This window comes from Zootoca vivipara, chromosome 7, assembly GCF_965207765.1.
Source record: "Zootoca vivipara chromosome 7, rZooViv2.hap1.1, whole genome shotgun sequence".
NCBI classification, from domain to species: domain Eukaryota; kingdom Metazoa; phylum Chordata; class Lepidosauria; order Squamata; family Lacertidae; genus Zootoca; species Zootoca vivipara.
The window spans coordinates 95,112,822-95,131,860 of record NC_142590.1 but is presented as its reverse complement, the minus strand read 5'-3'; the positions used below and the strand labels follow the sequence as shown (position 1 = coordinate 95,131,860).

Sequence of the window (19,039 nt, the reverse complement as noted above, 5' to 3'; positions counted from 1 at the left end):
GAACATGCAGCTCTTGCAGCAGCAGGAGGAGAAGAGTAAGGCAACCGTGTCAGGCAGCTGCCCACTTGCACGGGTGCAAGATGGGGAGAAGGTGGATCCCTGTAATTGCAGGTGGCGCAGAAGCAGAAGCCGTCTGAAGAAGAGGAAGGGAGCTGGAAGTGCTCAGCTGGGGTGGAGGAGGATGCTGAGGGGAAATTAAGCAGAGCAACAGCCTTAGACATCTTCCCAGCATTCTGTGATTCACAAAGAAGGCTTTGGAGCAGGCTACTTCCTCCTGAGTAGGACATTGAGCAACATCAGGACCATTAAGCTGGGCGGGGAAGTGGCAACAGCATTGCTCAACTCCAGCCCTGTGGCAGACTTCCAGAATCCATCATGCAGTTCAGGCTGGGCTGGTGACGATTCCTGGTGAAGAATCCAGGAAGCAAACCAGGACAAAGTTGCAGTTCAGCAGATGAATCTCCAAACTGGAAAGTCAAGCCAGGCAGATACGGATCTGCACACAGCAAGGAGAATTCCTGGGCTGGGAATTCTGGGCTGGGACAAGCATGGCTGCCAGCAGGAAAGGTGTGGAGGTCAAGTTCTGGAGCAGGCAAAAGGCTCAGAGCAGGTAGTTTGCAGGAGCCCCAGAGCTGGGAGAAAGCTGGGATCAAAGACCCGGCACCGTGGCTTGTAATGAAGGGGTGGGGTGAGTGCAGCACGACTGAAGCAACACCACCGCTTGAGACTGCCTGAGCAACAAGAGGAGGCGGTAGCAGGTGGTTCCCAAGGCACCGCAGCAGCAGCAGCAGCACAAGGAGGAAGTGCCACGGTAGGAAGCAGGGGCTGCCCCCAGAGGAAGCCAGACTGAGAGAGGTGGCCCAGAAGCAGCTCACACCCAAGAGGCTGATGGGACATTGTGGGAGTGAGCTTTTGGCCAGATCCAGCCACAGTGCTCTTTCATGCTCTCAGGTGAAATGGGGCAGGGGGAGGGTGAAGCTCCCCTGGTGCATCCCACACCTGGCAGTCTGTGGGGCAGGGGGGCTGCACAGCTCCTTGTCTTCTGTGGTTCTGTAGTGTGGAGATTGCTCCAGGTCCTGCTGGGGGGCAGGTGCCAGCCTGAGAGGACAAAGGAAGGTGTGAGGTCTGTTGAGTGATGAGGAAAAAGTGGGTGTCTGGTTGGACAAATGATGGAGAGGACCTAAGAGGATGGAAGGCACTCAGGAAAGGCTCCATGTTGGAGGGTACCAAGAAGGTCCCCAGCAGAAGAGAAAGAGAGAGACCGGCACCCTTTGGGGCACCCAGTAGGGTGGGGGAAGCCGGTATGACCCCAGGTTGGCCACATGGCAATGTCACCCGTTAGACAAGCCTTGCTGAGAGGTGACCTAGCCACACCTTCCCTCCAGAAGATGACTGGTGCTCTTGTCTCACATCTTCCTAGCTGAGTCTTTTTGAATTCCAAGCCTGGAAGACATTCTTGATGCAAAGCAACCAAGGGCCCCTGGGGACCCTCAGAGAAGATCAACACTCCACTGGCAAAAGGTACTTCACTTTCCTTGGCCAAAACACCATTTCTAGAAGCCTCAGTAAAGCTCATCTGAGGAGATGGAAAGGCTCCTCCACTGTCTGAGGTACCACCTCAAGCCCAGGAGAAACAAAAATGGGGAGGGGAGAATGTTGATGCCAATGGGGCATTGTGCAAGAGGCCCAAGGGAGCCAGCCAGTGGTGGGCTTCTGGAAGAGTCCCTGGGCTGGGTCGTCCCCTTCTCAGCCATGGAAGTCACTTGGTGGCTTTGGGTCTCTCTCTGGTCAAACAAGGCTACTGCCAACACAGCCTAGCAGCCCCGCCTTCCCTCCCTCTCAGCTGACTGCCTCAAGAGGCTCTTTGGGCAGAACTGTAGATTGGCGAGAGACCCAAAGAGTCTTCTAGTCCAAACCCCTGCAATGCTGGAAGCACAGTTACCTTGTGAGGACCAAATGGGGCCATGCCAGCTTCCTGGGGGAAGGGCAGGAGGCCAAAGGGATGTCCTTACACAGGCAGGAACCCCATTGGGAAATGGGAGGTGGCTGGGCTTGTGCAATGAAGGAGATGCAGCCTCTGCCTAATGGAAGGGTGTGGGGAGAGAGGCTCTCTCTTCCTCCTGCAGTTTCTCTCCCTTCCCACCTGTTTCCTCGCCTCTGGGGGTGACTCCTCGCCTTGGAATTCCATGTAGGAAGTCCTGCATGTCATCCCTACGCAAGCAAGTGAATGCACTTCCTCTGAGTAAACAAGGATGGCTTCTCCTCCCACTGGAGAGGAAAATTGCCCTTGCGCTGCCACCGATTACATGAACTGGCTAATTGCACCTGGGTAGTTTTTAGGGATCAGCGGAAACATCCTCACATCACACCTGGCTCAGCGGACAGCAGGAGAGCGGCGAGGAATGTGCAGTAGGAGCTCCTGGCCGTGCTGAAGAAGACAAGACTCAAGGATGGGAGGTGAGTTTGGGGTGGAGGCATCTGCCTGGGCCAGCCCTGCTCCCTGCTACCTGCCTTGCAGCCTCCATGCTGTGGTCCTTGCTAGGCTGGGAAGAGGGAGCAAGGGAAGGAGCTTTGCTCCTGGGCTTTCTCTTTGGTGGCCTTTGGCTTGTTGCTCTGCTGAGACGGAAGTCCTCAGAAGAACACAAGGCAACTGTGCATTTGCTGCCTCCCACATCCAAGGGCTCCAGCCCAGCTGCCTGGGGCCTTTCAAGCAAGAGATCGTGACTTTCTGGGTGCTCAGAGAAATGGGGTGCTCCTCTTCCCCAGCAGCTTTACCCTCAGGGTGCAAGAGGGCCTGGAAGGTCCCAAGTGATGGCTCTTCCTCTCAAGGCGCATTCTTGAGCAGCCTGGAGTTCCTGCACCAGCCTCTTCTTCCATCTCTCCACTTCATGTCTTTATGACTGGAAAATATTTCTGTATTGCTCTTCATAAATAGCACCAGAGCGGTTTAGAACAACCCCCCACCAAAAGCTCATCAGCAGGTAGCCCTTCCAACCCCCTCAGAGTCCTGCTCTGGTTGGCCTCCCACTACAACCCTCCTTGAGGCTCCTTTACCAAACAGTCATGGGGTGTGTGCATCTCTCTGTGTGTGTTCACACGCGAGCCTGCTGCTTTGATCTTTGTCCTGATCTGGTCTAACCCAGGTGGGAACTGCAGGACTGAGTACCCAGCACCCCCCCCCGCCATTGGCATTGTTGTTGTTTAGTCGTTTAGTTGTGTCCGACTCTTCGTGACCCCATGGACCAGAGCAAGCCAGGCACTCCTGTCTTGCACTGCCTCCCGCAGTTTGGTCAAACTCATGTTCGTAGCTTCATGAACACTGTCCAACCATCTCGTCCTCTGTTGTCCCCTTCTCCTAGTGCCCTCAATCTTTCCCAACATCAGGGTCTTTTCCAAGGATTATTCTCTTCTCATGAGGTGGCCAAAGTATTGGAGCCTCAGCTTCAGGATCTGTCCTTCCAGTGAGCACCCAGGGCTGATTTCCTTAAGAATGGATAGGTTTGATCTTCTTGCAGTCCATGGGACTCTCAAGAGTCTCCTCCAGCAGCATAATTCAAAAGCCTCAATTCTTTGGCGATCAGCCTTCTTTATGGTCCAGCTCTCACTTCCATACATCACTACTGGGAAAACCAGAGCTTGAACTAGACGGACCTTTGTAGGCAAGGTGATGTCTCTGCTTTTTAAGATGCTGTCTAGCATCTTTTTAATTAACCCCTGTGAAAGAACTGGGCAGCAAGTGGCACCTGAAGACCCAACAGCCACGTCTCCCCAATGTTAGGGCAGGTTCTGCCTGGCTGGCATTTAATGCCTGGAACACCTGAGAGCATTTCCTGGTCTCACCACAATGGGAGCAACTGAGTCTTTGATCTCCCTCCCTCCCTCCCCTGGTGACTCATCCTTCTCACTTCATCCTTCAGGTTCAGATTTGCCAAGTCTAGAGAGCAAAAAACCCCGAAGCAGCTGCTTCCCGCTCCATCCCCAAAGCAGCAGCTGGATTATGGGCAACTCTAGAACGCTCTCTCTGGACTTGGACATGGAGACCCAGTCTTGGCCCTGACTTTGACCCTGTGCTGTCCTGGTGGTGCTGGAAACCCCAAAGACGCAGCAGCAGCAGCCCTTCGGCTGGGGTGATCAGGTTGTGCCTGAGGAGGATATTGCAGGGAGCTGCATTGGGAAAAGAGTCCCTCAGCTCCCCTGAGCTCCTCTGCACTTGGGTGGCAAGGGCTGCTCGGCATCAGGGTGTTGCAAATCACCTTGTGTGTCTAATGAAGGCAAGGCCTCTTCCTCTTTGATGTCCCTGTTGGGAGACATGCAGCTCCTTCCCTGGCTGGCGCCCCCGCCCATGCTGCTTCCTAATCTGTGATGATTGATGGATGGTTATACACCCCACCCCCTTCATCGCTTTCACACACAATCTTGACTTTTCATTTGATGCTGCCCTCTCCCCTTTTCCTTTTTTGTTGCAGTTTTCATATTTTGTGACATTGATTTAATTGGATATTGTAAGGTGGGTTGAAGAAACTTACCTGGAGAATGGGATGTAGGTGTGTTACTAAATAAAATGACGATAGCTGCTCTGGTCAGCATGGATATTGCCACCCAAGAATCAGAGTCTTCTTAGGAGAAGGCTTGGCGACATGAAGGTGGATGAGCAGCAGCTGCATCTGGCTGGCTGGGGGAGAGCAGAGTCAGGCCAGGCTCCACTGGCCCAGGCAGGCCCCTTCCAGACTCACCTCTTGCTGTTCCACAGATCTGACACCAACACAGCTGAGCTGGCAAATCCCGGCCAACGGCCAGGCCCACCACACCAGCCGCTTTGCCTGCTCAGAGCTGGCAGTACGTCGGGGGCAAGGCTTCTTGATGAGCGTCTACTTCAATAGACCCCTTCAGTCCGGGGACAACTTTGCTTTCGTTGTAGAGACAGGTAAGGCTACTCCCACCACTGCTTTCCCCCATCCTCCTCCATGGACAGCTGGCATCACTCGCCTACGGTAGGCGCCTCTTGGCCTGATCTATGGCTGCAGGACAAAAAGGCGTCTCCAGGATGGCACCTCCGCTCCCCTTAGGTCCTTGCACACCTTTGACCTCTGCACATGGAAACAGCAGGTCTCCTGGGCCTCTCGCCTGCCAAGACCTTTTTGACCATGGGGTTTCCCTTTCCCACCGTCCCACCCCTGCATGCAAACATCTCTCTCCCACAAGAAGCTTGTCTGTCTTTAAGGTGCTGCCAAAGACCCCTGGCTTGCCCTGTGCAACGTTGTGCCCTCCACAGCATTCTCTCTGGTGGGAAGCCAAGATGGCACCACCACCACAGGAGCTGTTCTGCGGCACGGAAGAGACCGGGTCCAGTGCAGACGCACACACGCACCAACACTCGTGTCCCAGGGGGTTCGTGCAGTGCCTGCGTCCAGAGGTTGGAATCAGGTTGGGCAGCTGGCTGGGTCTTCCGGCTAACCCAACCTTTCAAGGAGAACGTTGCCACTTGGGTAACCTCTCACAGGTCTGAGTCGCCTCCCGTGACACCTTTGCCTTTGCCTCTGTTCTCTCTGGCAGGGAGAGCCCCTTCGGAGTCCCAGCACACCCGGGCCGTCTTCCCAGTCTCCAGCGCCCTGACTGGAGGGTCCTGGAGCGCTGTGCTCAGCTCCATCAATGGCAACTGTGCCAACTTCACCATCGCCAGCCCCCCCACCGCTGCCATCGGCCGCTACAAGCTGAGCCTGCAGGTGATGTGTGGCAACCAGGCCTATGCCCGCTACCTGGGGCAGTTCGTCCTGCTCTTTAACCCTTGGTGCCAAGGTAAGATGGTCCTCCTGCCTGCCTGCTTGCACAGGCCCTGCTGCTGCCCTTGGGATGGGCTTCTCCCCACAGGGGTGTTTCTGCTGAGGGGTGCCAGGCAGACAAGGCAGTTGGGTGCCACATGACTCCCTTCCGCACCACAGCTCTGTGGTTTAGGACTCGTCCCTTAGGACAGCTTCCCAAAGCAAGCAGGCAGGGAATCATAGACTCAGAGAATTGGAGGGGTCTTTCGGCTTATTTGTCGCTCAAAGCAGAAGCCTTGCACAGACCTCATCCCCACCCCAGATGTTGGCATCTGGGCAATGAGATGCCTGACCCAGAAGCTGCTCTGGAAGCCTGACTGGGGCACAGCAACGCTGTACTGACTGGCTGCTGATGCCTGCAAGAGTTTGTAATGGTGGTCCCAGAGACAGAGGTCAGTCCCGTTCCCCCCGCAGCACATGGGGCCAAGTGTGCTTTGCAGCAGCAGCAGCAGCAGCAGGAGGAGGCCTCCCCTCTCCCTCCCTCCCTCCCTCCCTGCCTCCCAGGGATTCTCCTCCTGTTCTTCTGGTTGCATCACCCAGGGCCTCTCGGCTGCTCATCCATCATCCAGCTGGGCGGTGGAAACTCAGCACTCAGGACTAGCTAAAAATGGGAACTGGGCTGAAAGAAGAAGGGCAAGATCCAGCATAGTGGGCAGATCCCTCTTTGCCCAGAAGAACGTGGCCCAGTGAGCCTCCCAGAGGCACCTGCAGATCTGACTGCTGCTGCGTCCGACCGAGTCCTGACTTGCCCCTTCCATGCGTCAGCAGAGCAAGCGGCAGCAGCAGCACAGGGAAGCCCCCCCCTCACACTTCCATGGTCCCCTTTCAACCCCCCCCCCCCGCCAAGCAGCGGATCTAGACTAGTGGTTGTACTACCCAACCCCCCAAAGGAGAAGGAAGGGGGTAAGATGGTCCCACTGGCTTTGCAAGGCCTAGCCGACAGCCCTTCCACCCCTCCCCTCCTAGGACAGATGCTGGGGGGGGGGTTGCCTCGAGTCAGGCCAAATCCCTGGCCTTGGAAGGCCCTGGAACTTGCCCATGACAGGCTGGGAGACTCCAGAGCAGGCAGCCCCAAACTTTGGCCCTCCAGATGTTTTGGACTACAATTCCCATCATCCCTGACCACTGGTCCTCTTAGCTAGGGACCATGGGAGTTGTAGGCCAAAACATCTGGAGGGCCGCAGTTTGGGGGTGCCTGCTCCAGAGGATGCCAGGTTTTCCTTGGAAGGAAGCCAAGGGCTAGGAAATCCCTTGCTGCAAAAGGCAGAGTCCCAGAATGGCCGGCTTGAGAAGGAGGTCCTCCACGGCAGCTCCTTCTTATGGCCCAAGGAGGCAGGAGCAACGATGGGGCTCAGCAAAGAAGCTCCTTGTGGGGCAGGGACATGGCAGGGAAGGGGCTCCCCTCTCACCGCCCAAGCAGAGCAGAGCAGGATGTGACCCTTTTGCACTGCTCAGCTGGAAAGCTCTCCCTCTCAGTTGTCAAGATGAGTGTCCCCCTCCCCTGGGGCAGGGTCTCTGGCCTTCAGGGTCAGAGCCATGGTCTGCAGTGTCTACGCAAGAACCACAGAATAATAAAACTGTATTGTTGGAACAGACCGCAAGGGTCATCTAATCCAACCCTCCGCAATGCAGGAGCACAGTCAGAGCATCCCTGACAGAGGGCCGTCCTTCCCAAGGAGTCTGCTCCACTCTTGAACAGCTCTTACCCCCAGAAAGTTCTTCCTAATGTTTTTCTGGAATCTCCTCTCTTGCAATCCAGCTCTTTCCTAAACTTACATTTGCAAGGATGTTCTAATCAGCAAAATAATTATTTTCCAAGCAACTGTTCAAACTTGCCCAGCACACACTAGAGGGAAACTGATTTATCTGATAAAGTTCCGATTTTAGAGCAAAGCTGGAGGCCCCCAAAGATATCTGAGGGGGGCATTTACCCCTTCCCACTTGGTTTGCTTGAAGCACCCACCGCCAACCTCTTCCCCCGCCCAACAGGAGACCTTGTCTACATGGCAGATGAAGGCGAGAGGCAAGAATACGTTCTGAATGAAAACGGGATCATCTTCGTGGGAAACGCCAACTATATAGAAGCGCGAGGCTGGTACTACGGGCAGGTCAGTGTTAAGGTCTTGCTCATGGCCTTCAAAGCACCAGCTTTGCTGACCCTATATCTCTGGGCTGTGGGGCTGTGACCCTATATCTCTGGGCTTGGGGTTCCACCACCCCTGCCAGGGGGACAGCAGCGGTGCCCTTGTAGCCTTAAGATGGAGAGGTGACCAGGAGAGGAAGTGATGGCAAGGGAGAAGAGGCAGCATTTTCCTCTGCCTGGATCCTCAGAGCGATGGAAACATTCATGGGAGGATAAGCAGGACAAGCCGTCCTTGGAAATGGGGTCATGGGGAGGTTGAGGAGAGCAGCTTCCTAGGCCATTGCTGTATGGCTGCACAGTCACTGTCGTGTGGGATGGGCCTTAATAGGTAGGAGAAGATATATTAATTGCAATTTATCCATCTAGGCACCCACGTGTGTGGGTTGAACACAGGCGCGGTGCTAGGGCTTTTTGCGCCCTAAGTAAAACATCTTCTGGCGCCCCCTGGCCGCATGCGTCATGACGCACGCACACCGCTGATGCCCCTGCGTCCCCTCCATTGGCGGGAGGAGCGCGGGCCAAGGGGGGAGCTCGGCGCCCTCCCACCTGTGGAGGGGACGCTTTGAGGTCCTCAGCGGTGGCAGCTGCAGCGAGCAAGTGGTGGCAGCGGCAGCAGCGCCCATAGCTGAAGGCTGCGGCTGCGGCCGCTTGCCGCCACTACCGCCTCCGCTTGCTCGCTGCAGCCGCCGCCGCTGGAGAGCTCTCGGCGTCCCCTCCATAGGCTTAAAGACCTCCAAAGAAGGAGACTCCACCACACTTCTTGGCAGCTCTTACTGTCAGGAAGTTCTTCCTAATGTTTACTACTTCCTACTTGTCTGAGCTGGAGCAAGGGAGGCAGGTCTGCACCCATTGCTGGTCAAAGGAAGAGGGAGAGAGGAAGTACTATTTGCTCCTCCTTCTCCGGAGAGGAGGGGAAATGACATCACACAGAGCCCTCTCTACCAATTGCATTTCTATGGTCTTGGTCCTTAGCTGTCAGCAATACAGCTCTGTAGTCTTAGCCCCTTCTCCTGCTAGCTAGCAGGAACCGGCACTTATTAGGTTGGGCTGCCAATTTCACACACGTTGCTGGTGCAGTTGATGGTCGTCCACATGTTCTGAGACTGTGTGTGTAGCCCAAACTAGAGAGTGCATTGCATGATGGAAGCTGTGCCAGCCTTGGGCTACAATGGGCCTCCCCCAGGAATGGTTCCTGCCACCACTAGGAGTAGAACAAGGCAAGACTCTCTCAGGGTCAGCATTGTCGGGTATTCCCTCCCAGTGTCAGGGGTTAAAGGTGGAAAAGAGGGGATCTGAGGCAACCCCAGGCTGAGCCCAGCTCCATCTGTGCCTCATGGAATGGAGATGGTTCTGCTCAGAGGATGCTGGGCTGAGGCCTGAGATTCTCTGTATCACAGAGATTGAGCAGAGGAGCGGCAGGTGCGCCTGCTAGCTGTGGAGCGCTGGGGGCCCCCGCTTGCCCTGGAACCAGTTGGTACTTCTGCATCTTCATGTGCATAAGAAGACCCTCTGGTTCTAACGTGCCCTGGTCTGGGGGCCCATGCTTCCCTCTCCACCTCTTGCCCCAACTGGAGTGCACCTTGGCTGGGTGCTGATCGGACCCTGGGTGACTTTTGGCTGTGGTGTCTGCGCTTATTTGTCTGCGTGTGGATGCTCCCCTGCATCCTTTCCGCATTGCAGTTCCAAGAGAACATCCTCAACCTCTCCCTGATGCTGCTGGATCTGAGCCTCTACCATCGCCAGGACCCAGGTGGGGACACGTCGCGCAGGAGCGACCCTCGATACGTGGGCCGGGTGATCAGCTCCATGGTAAGCACAAGCCCTCTGTCACTTGATCCCAGGCAGGTGGGATCCTTCAGGGCGCCTGAAAACCCTCCCCAGCCCCCAGGCAGCCCTCACCCGCCTGCTCCTCACGTTCTGGCTCGGCTCCCTGTTGCTTTAGGTCAACGGAAATGACAACGACAACGGGGTGCTGGAGGGCAAGTGGAGCGAGGAATTTGCCCACCACGAGAACCCCTCTCGGTGGGACGGCAGCGTGGCCATCCTCAGGAAGTGGGCGCAGGACAACTTCCAGCCAGTCCAGTATGGCCAGTGCTGGGTCTTCGCCGGGGTGGGTGGCACAGGTAGGCTTCTGGTGGCAAAGCGGAGGAAGAAATTGGGGTCCGGAGCACTGAGCAGAGCCCAGACCCACTGGCCTCTCTCTCCTCTCTTTTGCAGTCCTGAGGTGCCTGGGCATCCCGACTCGTTTGGTCACCAACTTCAATTCCGCTCACGACGCAGACACGAACTTCAGCATCGACAAATACTACGATCCCTCTGGGAAGAGCATCAAGAAGGGACAAGACTCTGTTTGGTAAATGTGTCTGTCCAGCTGGTGGTGGGTGGGGAGGAGGGAGGGGGCTCTTCAGATGCTCGATCGCAGGATTCCCTTCATAGAATCATAGAACTGTAGAGTGAGAAGCGACCCTGAGGGTCATCAATTCCAACCTTCCACAATGCAGGAATCTCAACTAAAGCCCCCCCCCCCCACACCGGTGACAGCCACCTGTCAGAGATGCTGTAGTTGAGATTCCTGCATTGCCGGGGAGGAGGTTGGTCTAGATGAGCCTTGAGATGCCTTCCAACTCTACACTTCTATGAGTCTATTCATGTCTGTGTTTGGCTCTGGGGATCAGCCCCCTACAGGCAATGGACCTGTCAGAGGGATGCCAGATCTTGGGCCAGGATCCTGGCAAAACCTGACGTGGTCCTCCTCAGCCTGGGCTCCTGGGGGAGATAGGACTGTTCTGGCCCAGGGGCCATTTCTCCCTTCCAAGCTCTTTAGGGGAGAGGAGTCACTTTCCCAGGAGAGCTGGAAGGTGGAAGGAGCCAAGGCAAACCCCTGTCCCTTGGGCAATGCTGCTCACCGTCCTGTTTGCAGAGGCAGTTATGGCTCAGGGAGCCCCTCTTCGCTCATCCAGCCCAGGATCAACAAGGGCAGAGCCCAGGTCACTCGGCTTGGCTAGGCAGCCGGTTCTCACGCCAGGAGCAGCCATTGGTTTGATTCATCCCCATGTCTTTACCCTGCTTCTTTGTCTATTTGGGGGGCTCTTATGATAGCTAAATATGACTCAATTATAAAGCAATACTAAAACATGGGAGGGGGAATAATCACTAACCAGTCAGGAAATATTCCCCCTAAAGGTCCCAGAGGACCCATTGCTGACCTGTTTGAGCAGATTTGGCTGGAAGCCCACAGACAGGACCTCCCTGCCTGCCTTTCTGCCTCTGGGCTCTGGGGCAGCGTCATCTTTGAGGAGCCAACTCCTAGGGCCGAGATCCCTTCAGCCACCCTATAACATATTTGAGGGGGCTGGCTCCCCAAAGTTGATGGGCATTGCCATTCAAATGGTGTCCATGAACCGCCTCATGTGATTGATGATGTGGAGAAGGGCTTACTTGCCCTGCCCCAATATTTTATTCAAGTTGGCACCCTTGCCACCCACCCTCCTTGTGAGCTCAGCCCGTTGGTTTGACATTTGTGCACGAGGTTCGTTTTGTATAGAAGCTGTGTGGAGAGACCCCTGGCTCTGCCTCGTGCTGCCCTCTCTTCAGGCAACCCTCCAGCACCTTCAGGGGAAGGGACACAGCTCAGCAGGGCCCAAGCCTCTGCCTTGCATGCAGCAGGTCCCCTGTTCAACCCCCAGCATCTCCAGGGAGGGCAGGAGAGAACCTGGCCTGAAACCCGGGAGATCTGCTGCCAGTCAGTGTGGACAGTGCTGAGCTAGATGAGCCAGTGGTCTGACGGTGTAAGGCAGCTTTCTATGTCCCCAGGTTCCTATCTCCTTCTCTGTTCCTTCCCCCCTTCAGGGATTACCATGTCTGGAATGAATGCTGGTTCACTCGGAGGGATCTCGGGAATGCCTACTGCGGGTGGCAGGTGGTAGACGGAACCCCCCAGGAGAAAAGCCAAGGTAAGGCCCTCTCCTGCCCCCACCCACCCCCCTGGTCACCTTCCTTCCAGAGCAACTGCATCCTGCTTTCCTTCCAGGGATCTACCAATGTGGACCAGCCTCTGTCCTGGCTGTCAAGCAAGGAGACGTGCGGCTGAACTACGACACGGGATTCGTCTTCTCCGAGGTGAATGCCGATATCAACCGATGGGTCCTCTATCCTGATGGGAGGAAAGTCAGGGTCTATTGCGACACTACGTCCATCGGCAGCCACATCAGCACCAAAGCCGTGGGCAGCAACTATCGGGTGGACATCACCAACAACTACAAGTACCCAGAAGGTGAGTCCCCTTCCCTCCTGGACCAGCCCCTTCCGGCTGGCTTCCCCCCGTTTCCCCATTTCTGATCTGTGGGATCTCTCAGGGGACACACTAGGTGGGGAGAGGCAGAAGCCACCACTGGCCAGGCCAGCACAGAGGCCGCCAAATTAGCATACAGGTGCTCTCTCCAAACTGGGCGGCAGAATAGCAGGTTCAATGGAGTATCAATAAGGGCAAACTGATGCAGGGTGAGGCAACTTGTCATCAGCTGTGCCCCCCCCCCCCCGGATGCAAACTTTGCCACTGTACTAGAAAGCAAGACCAAAAGATTATCAACTAGGAAAAGGGAGTAAAAGGACAACCACCAGAATCACAATGCCGGTGTTTAAACTCCATTGGAGAATCGCAAATTTGGAAGGGACCTTGAAGGACATCTAGTCCACACACACACACTGCTCCATATGGGAATGAGTGATACAATAAGAACTTAAAACTACCTTGCTGAAACAGCCCCCCAAAAGGGGGGCACCTAGTCCAAATAGCCAAAGAGATGCCCCCATGGAAAACCCATAAGCAGGACCTGAGCACAAGAGCCCTCTCCTCTCCCCTCCTGGGGTTCCCATTCCCAGCAGCTGGCAGTCAGAAGCATTGCTGCCTCCAAACAACGGCGCCCATCAGGGCCAGTAAGACCTCCGTTGTGGAGGGGCTGGATCCTGCCGGTCCGAAGGAGGCCCCAGTTCTTGACTGTGGAGCAAAAGACAAACAGGAGATGCACAGCAGGTGTGTACAAGTATGAATAGCTGCCAACAGAGGGGAGTCTGTCTGCCTCGTGCCAGTCCACCGCCCTCCCCCAGCAATCTCTTTCCCTTCTAGAACAGAGAAAAGAGAGTCCTTTCTCAGTGGCAAAACTCTCAGGGAGGAGGGGATCTGTCAGTGGCGCAAAATGACGAGGAGGCGCAAAATGGAGACTCCAGGCTCAGAGGGAGAAGACCTCTGCATGCCAGATAGTCAGACATCAACATTGGGGTTCAGCCCTTCCGGGAAGGTGCATTTGGTTGGCCACAGCTGGAGGCAGAATGAGGGACTGGGAGAGCCCACAGAGGCACCTGCACCCTTGGCCCCTCCCCCTGTTTGGGACACCCGCTGGCAGAGGCTCTTCTCCCATCCCACATGCAAACCTTCCTGCCTGTGCTCTGCCTGCCTTCCCTCAGTCTCAGGAATTCTGGTTGGAAGCAGCATTTGGGAAGGAAGGGAGCCTTCCTTCTGTGGGGAGGAGAGCACATGCTGTGTGTGCAGAAGGTGCTGCTTCTGGTCCTTGGCCCTGGAGAGAAGAGCTGGGAATCCTGAGGCACCCCTTCCCATGCCCCTCCCTGAGTCTCCCTGTGGGTGCCAGCAGAGCCAACTGCCCTGTGCTGAGCTTTAATTCTGCAGAAGGCGACTTCTGGGGCTCCGAGTCTGACTCCGTGCAGCCCACTCTGCATTCACAGCACCCCATACGTCCTCAGGCACACCCGCCCTCCCTGTTGCGGTGCAGCTGCTGCCTGGACTCTGGAATGCGCTCTGTGCACATTCTCTGGGGATGAGGAGCCCCAGCCCTTGGCTCCTGTCCCAGCTCCACGTGCTGGAAACCTGCCAGATGACCACTCCCACCTTCACCTGTGTCCGTTGGACATCCTAAAGCACCCCATGTAGGAGCTCCGGAAGGTGCTCTGTTCTGAGTTAGACCAGTAGTCCATCTTAAGAGCATCAGAAGGGGGGGGGCACCTAGATACTCTCACAATAGGATTAACAAGCTTTTTGTTTTTGGGCCACTCAATTGGTCAACTGCTTTTGACCGCTCAAAGGGCCAGTGCTATTTGTCTCCCACTCGCCCGCCCAGCTAGACTAGGGGAAGCACCAGCCGAGTCAGGTCATTTCCTGCAAGGTTCCTGCAGGTGTTCTTCCCATGTGCGCAGGCAGAAAAGGGGCACAGCGGGTGGGCAGTGTGTCAGACTAGACCTAAAGAGCTGGAGGTGAGCTGGAGGCCTGCATTTTGGCAGGGGGCCTTAGAAGGTGTGCCAAGGAACTGGGGGCTGAGTGCTCCCTTCTTTTCCTTGCAGGCTCTGCCGAGGAGAGAAACATCTACCGCAAGGCCTGTTCCCAGATGTCTGGGTCCACCCCCAGCGAGAGCCGCATGAGCATGACCGACGACGCCACCGCCTCTGAACTCATCACGCACCCAGGGCTCTTTGGGAAGTTCAGGCTGGCCCAGCCGCCCATCCTGGGCAGAGACATCAACCTCATCCTCACCCTGGCCAACTTGGCCCCGGAGCCCAAGACCGTGACCGTCAACCTGAGCGTCTCGAGTGTCCTGTACACCCGGGCGGCCATCAGAGAGATCCTGAAGGAAGTGATGACTGTCAGCCTTGGCAACAAGGAAGGTAAGTGCCCCCCCCCACTCCATGTCTCAAAGCCCATCCAGGGATGTTGTGTGGGGCCCCCATTGCCTGCAGGGTGGATCTACACAGCCTCTGCTGCCATCCAGGAGTGGAACTTACTGGGCTGCCCTTTGCAGGCACAGGGGCCCCCACCCGCTCTACCTTCTGCCCCCCCACACTCTGCGATGGCCCCCTGAGGCTTCCAGACACAAGGCTCTTGCAAGGCTCCCCCCTCGCTCAGGCTCCCACTAGGGGCAGCTGTGGAGAAATGCAGCCCAGCAGTAGAAATGCTGTGCAGGAACAGGTCTCTGGGCAGGAGCACCCACAGCCCCACTATCAAAGCCACAGGTTCCTGGACCAGGTGGGGGGTGGTGGTCCTCTGAGGCCCAAGCCACCAAACATCACCTTCAGGGAGCCAGCAAAGGCAGGAAGCCCAGCCCAGGTGAGTCTGTACCTGCCCTTGGCGTCTGGAGTGGAGCAGGGAAGGGAACCCAGCACAGGAAGGCAATGGCAGGGGGCAACTGGAGCAGCATGTCTGGAGGGAGCCCCAGCGCATAGGCTGCCCCCCCCCCCGGCTGAGGAGGGCCAAGGCAGGCTGCTCTCACTTGGCAAGCTGGAGAGCTAAATTGGAGGCCCAGGATTTCTTTGCTTGTCTTGTTCATTTAAAAGCATTTATAAAGATACTGTAGCACAAAAGCATAGACGATCTTAGAAAGACAAACGAGACAGGGATTTGAGGTGTTTGGAGCCATAAACAAGGGTCTCGCTTTGTGGGTCAGGCAAAGAGGTCAGCATCTTTTGTGCTCTGAGCTCTGACCTTCCAGCCAAGGGGGTCCTGGCTAGGAATGTTGTGCCCTTTGGGGGCTCCCAAGGAGGAGGAGGAGGAAGGATGTCCTCTAAGCTGCTTCCCTCTGGAAGCTGCACCGTCCCCTGGAAAAGGGGGAGGGAGAGTTGTGATCATCACTGGGCTGAATCCATGGAGCTGAATCCATGTTCTTGCATGGAACAAGTTCGGGGGGTGGGGTGGGTTGCCTCTGAGGAAAGGATCCTGACTCCCCCACCCCACCCCTCTGCCTTTCAGAGAAGCACCTCCCACTGCGGATCACGTACGGCCACTATGGGGCATCCCTGACGGATGACAAGAAGCTCTTGGTCACGGCCTTATGTGATGTTGTGGACGGCGTGAAGCTGCTGGTGGAGAAGGCCATCACCCTGGAGACCCAGAACATCTCCATCACAGTAAGGGGACCCTCTGCGCTTAAGGGCTGCAGCCAAGAAGGAATGCCCCCCCCTCCCTGGCTGGTCCCCTGTCCTGGAACCGCAGCCCCCCACCCACAAGTGATTGTAGTCACTGCTGCTGCTGCTGCTGCTGATTATGAGGCTAACATGATGGTGGGAAGATTGAGGACAGATGAAAGAAAGTCCTCCTTCTTGCAGTGCAGAGTTAAACTGTGGAACTCCCTCCCACAGGAGGCAGGGATGGCCACCAACTTGGATGGCTTTGGAAGTGGATGGGACAAATTCATGGAGGATGAGGGGGCAATTGAGGGCCACTAGTCTAGATGGCTATGTCTGCCCTCCACAGCTGGAGGCAGCAATGCTTCTGAATCCCAGTTGCTGGAAATTGCAGGAGGGGAGAGGGGCTCCTGTGCCTGGGTCGGTCCTGCTTGCAGGATTCCCCATAGAAGCATCTGGTTGGCTCCTGTGAGAAGAGGATGCTGGACTAGACGGGCCAATGGCCTGATCCAGTTCTTCTGATGTTCATATGGCAATGAAGATGCAAGGCCAAATTGAGAGGCTTCTTCTAGCCTCAAGACCCCAAATAAGAGGGGCTGAGTTTGGAGTCTGTCCTTGGGCAAGGGGGGAGGGGCGTCCAGTCCCCTGTCTCTCCTCATCTGACCCCAAGTCCATACTGCAGTACCTGCAAACCCTGCCTCACCTCCCCATCCTGGTTCAGCCCTGTTGCATCATGGGATGCCATCCCAGAATGCAACAGCTCATAAGGGAGCTTGGGGAGGAGGTGGTGAGCCCCAAAGGGTTAATGATGCAGCCTGACTATCCCAAGGCAGCTGCCTCCCAGTTGGCATTCAGGGCCGAGCTGGATGCAACCTTGCGGGGCAGTTGGGTTCCCCCTGCAACTGGATCATGGGGGGGGGAGAGCTCAACCCTTTGCTCCTGCTGAGGTCCTGATCCAATTTGGAATGTGGCTGTGAGTATCCTGTTTGCAACAGTTCCAAGATTTCAAGGCCTAAATAGGTACAGTGTTTGGCCATATTTGAAAGAATGGGAGGGGCTCTGGAGAGGTGGTGGCTGTGCCTGAGGAGGGGGCCCTGGCTCAGCAAGCCCCCTGGGCCTGATGCTAAAGTGTGGCTTCCGTGGCTCTGCTCAGAAGGAGGGAGCCCTGCACCTGCCAGGATAAGTGCTGGTGCAGAGTGCGTCCCCAGAGACTGAGCAGCTCCTCTCCTTGGCTGCAGGCCCCTCCAAGCGTTGTAGCCAACCAACCGGCCACCGTGGAGATCTTCTACACCAACCCTCTCCCAGAGCCAGTGGACAACTGTGTGCTGCTGGTGACCCTGATGGGCCAAGCTGTGAAGATCAAGTAAGTCTGGCGGGGGGAGGAGCAACCAGCAAGTGGGAGGAGCTTGGCTGGCCCACTCTCCTGCCTGGCAAGGGGAAGGGGAGGAGATGTCCCTCCCAAGCGACTCCTCTGAGCTCTGGGTGGAAGAGAAGCCAAGCCAGCTGCAGTCATGGCCCTTTGGAGGACATGACCCCTGCAGGCCTCTGGCTGGTCACTCCAGGGCTGCATCCTTGCATGTGTGTGTGACCCCCTCTCTCTCCCTTCAGTGTGGCAGCGCTGGCACCTGGGGAGAAGTCCAAAATCTTCTTCGAGTTCACCCCACGCAACGCGGGGGCCATGCAGCTCCACGTCGACTTCTCCTGCAACAAGTTCCAGCACCTCAAGGGCTTTGTGCTCATGAACGTGGCCCCGGCCGGGTCCATGTGATCCGGGGCAAGGGGCTGCGGTGGTGAAAGAGAAAGTGTGTGTGTGTGTGACTGTCCTGTTCCTGCGTGATGATTAAAAGCTTTTTTCCCCAGGCAGAAAAGTGGCAGCATTTGTTTGTTCTGGGGGGCTGTGGATGGCTAATGACATCTCATGGGTGGGGTGGGGAACTCCTCCTGCTCCCCCTCCTTCAATCATCAAATTATAGAGTTGGAAGGGGCCTCAAGGATCACCCAGTCCAAGCCCCTGCAGTGCCAGAATCTCCACTAAAGCATCCCTGACAGATGGCCAGCCAACCTCTGCTTAACAACCTCCAAGGAAGGAGAGGCCACCACCTTCCAAGGGACTCCCTTCCACTGTCCAACAGCTCTTGCCCTCTTCCTGATGTTGAGCTGGAGTCTCCTTTCTTGCCATTTGTATCCCTTGGTTCTGGTCCTCCCCTCTGGAGCAGCAGGAAACAAGCTTCTTCCATCTTCCACATGACAGGTTCTCCTCCTCCTCCTCCTCCTCCTCCTCCTCCACCACCACCACCTCTTCTAGGGATCTTTGGGCAGCCTGGTATGCTCTGATGTGCTCAGAAACTGGGTCAAATTGCACCACTTGGGCCTCTCCAAGGCACAGAACCACCTCCTAGCAAATGGTCAGCTAAGAAGGCATGCTAGGCATGCATCTTGCAAAATCTGCTTGGTCACGGGGAGGAGGGGGCAGGTGGCATTCACACAGTGACCTCTTCCAGGGCTGGGGTGCTCTTCTTCCTGGCTGAATTGCAGCAACTTTTGCCAAAGGGAAGGTCATAGAATCATAGAATCATAGAGTTGGAAGAGACCACAAGGACCATCCAGTCCAACCCCCTGCCAAGCAGGAAACACCATCAAAGCATTCTTGACATATGCCTGTCAAGCCTCTGCTTAAAGACCTCCAAAGAAGGAGACTCCACCACACTCCTTGGCAGCAAATTCCACTGCCGAACAGCTCTTACTGTCAAGAAGTTATTCCTAATGTTCTAAGGTCACACAAGCTGGGCCCTGGAAGCAGATGAAGAACCTCCAGGAGCCCCACTTGAGGGGCCTCCCTGAGGCTTCTGCTGCCCAGGCGTCAGGAGTGAACCCAGCCCCCCCTTTGTTCCCAGCATGGTCTCCCCAGAGGTCAGACAGGCTCCTCGGTCTTGCCTCACTCTAGCCTCCATCCAACTCCCTCCCCTCTCAGGGCCCTTGCTAGTACTACAATATTCACACAAACACACACACCAATTCAACCTAAGAGAAGAGGGTCAGCTTGCCTCAACCTTTCCCCCCATGGTTGCCTTGGCCCAGCTCTACCCCCTGAAGAAGCCACCAACCCTCTCTCTCCCTCTCCCTGCCCTAGTTGGCTCTGCCCCCACCCTGCCCCAGACCGCTACTCAGCGCT

General features: G+C 56.2%; 1 protein-coding gene across 1 annotated transcript; it reads left to right on the top strand.

Moving 5' to 3' along the window:
• The first annotated feature begins 688 nt into the window (after positions 1-688).
• LOC118089357 (protein-glutamine gamma-glutamyltransferase E) lies at positions 689-17,729 on the top strand. Its single transcript, XM_035123945.3, has 15 exons — positions 689-811; positions 1,421-1,521; positions 2,334-2,457; positions 4,751-4,924; positions 5,554-5,796; positions 7,809-7,927; positions 9,643-9,771; positions 9,905-10,085; positions 10,180-10,315; positions 11,812-11,915; positions 11,993-12,235; positions 14,314-14,634; positions 15,713-15,870; positions 17,106-17,230; positions 17,476-17,729. The coding sequence occupies exons 3-15, from the start codon at positions 2,451-2,453 to the stop codon at positions 17,633-17,635; spliced, it is 2,100 nt and encodes a 699-aa protein (XP_034979836.1). The 5' UTR covers positions 689-811; positions 1,421-1,521; positions 2,334-2,450; the 3' UTR covers positions 17,636-17,729.
• The last annotated feature ends 1,310 nt before the right edge of the window (positions 17,730-19,039 follow it).